The sequence below is a fragment of the Ascaphus truei genome, chromosome 1 (genome assembly GCF_040206685.1).
Source record: "Ascaphus truei isolate aAscTru1 chromosome 1, aAscTru1.hap1, whole genome shotgun sequence".
In the NCBI taxonomy this organism is placed as follows: domain Eukaryota; kingdom Metazoa; phylum Chordata; class Amphibia; order Anura; family Ascaphidae; genus Ascaphus; species Ascaphus truei.
The window spans coordinates 2,318,435-2,324,434 of NC_134483.1; the positions used below are offsets into that span (position 1 = coordinate 2,318,435).

At 57.2% G+C, this 6,000-nt stretch overlaps 1 protein-coding gene across 1 annotated transcript in view; it reads right to left on the minus strand.

Annotated features, from left to right (window-relative positions):
• Positions 1 to 5,631, minus strand: part of LOC142472343 (atrial natriuretic peptide receptor 2-like) — a 146,692-nt gene extending 141,061 nt beyond the window's left edge. The window contains exon 1 of the mRNA XM_075579407.1: positions 4,709 to 5,631. Within this exon, the coding sequence (XP_075435522.1) occupies positions 4,709 to 5,441 (733 nt within the window). The 5' untranslated portion in view covers positions 5,442 to 5,631. The remainder of the gene's footprint in view (positions 1 to 4,708) is intronic.
• Positions 5,632 to 6,000: the final 369 nt, after the last annotated feature.

Sequence of the window (6,000 nt, forward strand, 5' to 3'; positions counted from 1 at the left end):
ATACAGCACCCAGACCCTCAGGCATACAGCATCCAGACCCTCAGGCATACAGCACCCAGACCCTCAGGCATACAGCATCCAGACCCTCAGGCATACAGCATCCAGACCCCCAGGCATACAGCGTCCAGACCCTCAGGCATACAGCGTCCAGACCCTCAGGCATACAGCGTCCAGACCCTCAGCACCCAGACCCTCAGGCATACAGCACCCAGACCCTCAGGCATACAGCACCCAGACCCTCAGGCATACAGCATCCAGACCCTCAGGCATACAGCATCCAGACCCTCAGGCATACAGCATCCAGACCCTCAGGCATACAGCGTCCAGCCCCTCAGGCATACAGCATCCAGACCCTCAGGCATACAGCGTCCAGCCCCTCAGGCATACAGCGTCCAGACCCTCAGGAATACAGCGTCCAGCCCCTCAGGCATACAGCATACAGCATCCAGACCCTCAGGCATACAGCACCCAGACCCTCAGCACCCAGACCCTCAGGCATACAGCACCCAGACCCTCAGGCATACAGCACCCAGACCCTCAGGCATACAGTGTCCAGCCCCTCAGGCATACAGCGTCCAGCCCCTCAGGCATACAGCGCCAGCCCCTCAGGCATACAGCGTCCAGGCCCTCAGGAATACAGCGTCCAGCCCCTCAGGCATACAGCGTCCAGACCCTCAGGCATACAGCATCCAGACCCTCAGGCATACAGCATCCAGACCCTCAGGCATACAGCACCCAGACCCTCAGGCATACAGCATCCAGACCCTCAGGCATACAGCACCCAGACCCTCAGGCATACAGCATCCAGACCCTCAGGCATACAGCACCCAGACCCTCAGGCATACAGCGTCCAGACCCTCAGGCATACAGCGTCCAGACCCTCAGGCATACAGCGTCCAGACCCTCAGGCAAACAGCATCCAGACCCTCAGGCATACAGCACCCAGACCCTCAGGCATACAGCACCCAGACCCTAAGGCATACAGCACCCAGACCCTCAGGCATACATTACCCAGACCCTCAGGCATACAGCACCCAGACCCTCAGCACCCAGGCCCTCAGGCATACAGCGTCCAGACCCTCAGCACCCAGACCCTCAGGCATACAGCATCCAGACCCTCAGGCATACAGCGTCCAGACACTCAGGCATACAGCATCCAGACCCTCAGGCATACAGCGTCCAGACCCTCAGGCATACAGCGTCCAGACCCTCAGGCATACAGCGTCCAGACCCTCAGGCATACAGCGTCCAGACCCTCAGGCATACAGCGTCCAGAACCTCAGCACCCAGACCCTCAGGCATACAGCACCCAGACCCTAAGGCATACAGCATCCAGACCCTCAGGCATACAGCATCCAGACCCTCAGGCATACAGCATCCAGACCCTCAGGCATACAGCATCCAGACCCTCAGGCATACAGCATCCAGACCCTCAGGCATCCAGCATCCAGACCCTCAGGCATACAGCACCCAGACCCTCAGGCATACAGCACCCAGACCCTCAGGCATTGAGCACCCAGACCCTCAGGCATACAGCGCCCAGACCCTCAGGCATACAGCGTCCAGACCCTCAGGCATACAGCATCCAGACCCTCAGGCATACAGCTTCCAGACCCTCAGGCATACAGCATCCAGACCCTCAGGCATACAGCACCCAGACCCTCAGGCATACAGCATCCAGACCCTCAGGCATACAGCATCCAGACCCTCAGGCATACAGCACCCAGACCCTCAGGCATACAGCATCCAGACCCTCAGGCATACAGCACCCAGACCCTCCGGCATACAGCACCCAGACCCTCAGGCATACAGCACCCAGACCCTCAGGCATACAGCACCCAGACCCTCAGGCATACAGCACCCAGACCCTCAGGCATACAGCACCCAGACCCTCAGGCATACAGCACCCAGACCCTCAGGCATACAGCACCCAGACCCTCAGGCATACAGCACCCAGACCCTCAAGCATGCAGCGTCCAGACCCTCAGCACCCAGACCCTCAGGCATACAGCACCCAGACCCTCAGGCATACAGCACCCAGACCCTCAGGCATAAAGCATCCAGACCCTCGGGCATACAGCATCCAGACCCTCAGGCATACACCACCCAGGCCCTCAGGCATACAGCGTCCAGACCCTCAGGCATACAGCATCCAGGCCCTCAGGCATACAGCATCCAGGCCCTCAGGCATACAGCACCCAGACCCTCAGGCATACAGCACCCAGACCCTCAGGCATACAGCACCCAGACCCTCAGGCATACAGCGTCCAGACCCTCAGGCATACAGCACCCAGACCCTCAGGCATACAGCATCCAGACCCTCAGGCATACAGCATCCAGACCCTCGGGCATACAGCGTCCAGACCCTCAGGCATACAGCGCCCAGACCCTCAGGCATACAGCACCCAAACCCTCAGGCATACAGCACCCAAACCCTCAGGCATACAGCGCCCAGACCCTCAGGCATACAGCACCCAGACCCTCAGGCATACAGCGCCCAGACCCTCAGGCATACAGCGCCCAGACCCTCAGGCATACAGCACCCAGACCCTCAGGCATACAGCACCCAGACCCTCAGGCATACAGCACCCAGACCCTCAGGCATACAGCACCCAGACCCTCAGGCATAAAGCACCCAGACCCTCAGGCATACAGCACCCAGACCCTCAGGCATACAGCACCCAGACCCTCAGGCATACAGCACCCAGACCCTCAGGCATACAGCACCCAGACCCACAGGCATAAAGCACCCAGACCCTCAGGCATACAGCACCCAGACCCTCAGGCATACAGCACCCAGACCCTCAGGCATAAAGCACCCAGACCCTCAGGCATACAGCATCCAAACCCTCAGGCATACAGCGTCCAGACCCTCAGGCATACAGCATCCAGACCCTCAGGCATACAGCATCCAAACCCTCAGGCATACAGCACCCAGACCCTCAGGCATACAGCGTCCAGACCCTCAGGCATACAGCACCCAAACCCTCAGGCATACAGCACCCAGACCCTCAGGCATACAGCATCCAAACCCTCAGGCATACAGCGCCCAGACCCTCAGGCATACAGCACCCAGACCCTCAGGCATACAGCGTCCAGACCCTCAGGCATACAGCACCCAGACCCTCAGGCATACAGCATCCAGACCCTCAGGCATACAGCACCCAGACCCTCAGGCATACAGCGCCCAGACCCTGAATAAGACATAACTGGAAATGCCACCGCTGTCCCGGGATGGGTGAGATACAGTGCTATCTATCACTGCGAACAGCCATTCTCATGTCAAACAGGGAGGTGATAGGGAACCAAGTCATAACCCAAACTACTTTGATATCCCATCATCATCATCATCATCATCATCATCATCATCATCATCATCATCATCATCATCATCATCATCATCATCATCCTCATCCTCATCCTCGTCAATCATCATCGTCCATCATCATCGTCCATCATCATCGATCATCATCATCATCATCATCATCATCATCATCATCATCATCATCATCATCATCATCATCATCATCATCATCATCATCATCATCATCAATCGTCATCATCATCATCATCATCATCATCATCATCATCATCATCATCATCATCATCGTCCCATGTTTAGAATATTAACTGGAACCACAGTCCAACCATAATCCAATTATCATCACCACTTCTACAAGAGGCCTTGGAGACAACCCCGTACCACCTGTGTCACCACTCTCATGCCAACAGAGGGTAGCAACCATCTTTAAAATGTCCAGTCCTTGACCAACAGCAAATGCTAAACCAAAACATCCCAAGGCCAATGAGCATGGCCAGCAATATTAAATGGAAGCCAATCCTTCAATACGCATCAACGCCACCCTGAACCAGTGTCAGACCAACGCTACCCTGAACCAGTGTCAGACCAACGCCACCCTGAAGCAGTGTCAGTCCAACGCCACCCTGAAGCACTGTCAGACCAACGCCACCCTGAAGCAGTGTCAGACCAACGCCACCCTGAAGCACTGTCAGACCAACGCCACCCTGAACCAGTGTCAGACCAACGCCACCCTGAAGCAGTGTCAGACCAAAGCCACCCTGAACCAGTGTCAGACCAACGCCACCCTGAACCAATGTCAGACCAACGCCACCCTGAACCAGTGTCAGACCAACGCCACCCTGAACCAGTGTCAGACCAACGCCACCCTGAACCAGTGTCAGACCAACGCCACCCTGAACCAGTGTCAGACCAACGCCACCCTGAACCAGTGTCAGACCAACGCCACCCTGAAGCAGTGTCAGACCAACGCCACCCTGAACCAGTGTCAGACCAACGCCACCCTGAACCAGTGTCAGACCAACGCCACCCTGAACCAGTGTCAGACCAACGCCACCCTGAACCAGTGTCAGACCAACGCCACCCTGAACCAGTGTCAGACCAACGCCACCCTGAACCAGTGTCAGACCAACGCCACCCTGAACCAGTGTCAGACCAATGCCACTGAAAACAAGCCCAACTCCAACCAGTCTCATACCCAAGGTGTCACGGCCACGCCACTGTGAGGAGATGGCCATCTTTACAACAGCAAAGCCGTGGTCCTCACGCAGATCAAATGGAAGCAAATGTATCTGGTCTATGGCACACAATCTTTGTACAACCATAATCCCACAGAGTGTCACACCCGTCGACCACCCTCTTACCAAACCACCACCCCCCATTACTCACCTCGTCCATTGCTCCGTATAAACTGCACCACGCTGCCCACGTCCTCGTCCTCTGGGTACATCTGGTAGCGCACGGTGAGGTTGTTGAACTCCTTGTCCAGCGCCAGGAAGACGCCCTCGATAATGAAGTAGTGCGGACGGTCGTCCATCTTTACGTCGTGATAAACCAGCGCGGCCCTCGAGCTCCAGTTGAAGTGCTCATGGAGATGGGACACAAACTCCCCCAGCTTGATCGCCGTGGGGCCCGTCCGCACCGTTGTGTTGTAGTGATCATCGTCCTGCTTGAAGCCGAAGGCCAGGGCACCCGCGGTTATCAGGGGTAGACGCCAATGTGTGGCAAAGCGGGCGACTGAGGCCGCGGGATACACGCAGCCAGGACCGAAGAGCACGTCAGGGTCGCGATAAAGTCTCAGGTCCACGGCGTTGAGTGGAGCCACATACTCGGAGCAGGCCCCATCCAGCTCAGAGGTGAGGAAGGCCAACTCCACTTGGTACCCAGGCAGAAGTCGGAGCTCGCCCTGTGCCCGCTCCACTGCCATGCGCAGAGCTGGTGCCACACGGGGCCACGACCAGGCATAGCGCAAGTTACTCTCGGGGAGGACCACGGCCAGTGTCAGGTTGCGGTTGGCAGGGGGGCTCTGGCGGGCACAAGATGGGCAGAGGAGGAGGAAGTGTAGAAAGCAGAAGGCGGGCACAGTGCTGGGTGCCAAGGCAGGGAACCCAGATCTGGGCATGATAACAGACTGGAGTAACTCTCTCTGTGGCTCAGGGGGAGAGGTCTTACATCCAGGTGGGCACGGGGGCCATAGTCTCCCGGGCACGGGCTGCTGCACGGCCTGCGTGGGCTCCGGCCTCCCCTGGGCAGGCAGGAGAGAGGTACAGAACACAGCTATCCCACTGCACAGGGAGCACTGCTCTGCAAGAACTCTCCCTCCCTCCTCTAACACCACACCTCCCCCTCTACCTCTCCCTCCAGATGTCATACCACAAACACAGGGACAGCGGCCCAACTGGAGGGGCACAACTCCCCCTGCTGGCCGCCTGTGTGCACTGCGTCTCTATATACTGCTCTGTAACTTACTGTGTGCTGCTAATTCTCTATATACTGCCCCGTGCCTCTCTATATACTGCCCTGTGCCTCTCTATATACTGCTCTGTAACTTACTGTGTGCTGCTAATTCTCTATATACTGCTCTGTGCCTCTCTATACACTGCCCTGTGCCTCTCTATATACTGCTCTGTAACTTACTGTGTGCTGCTAATTCTCTGTATACTGTCCCGTGCCTCTCTATA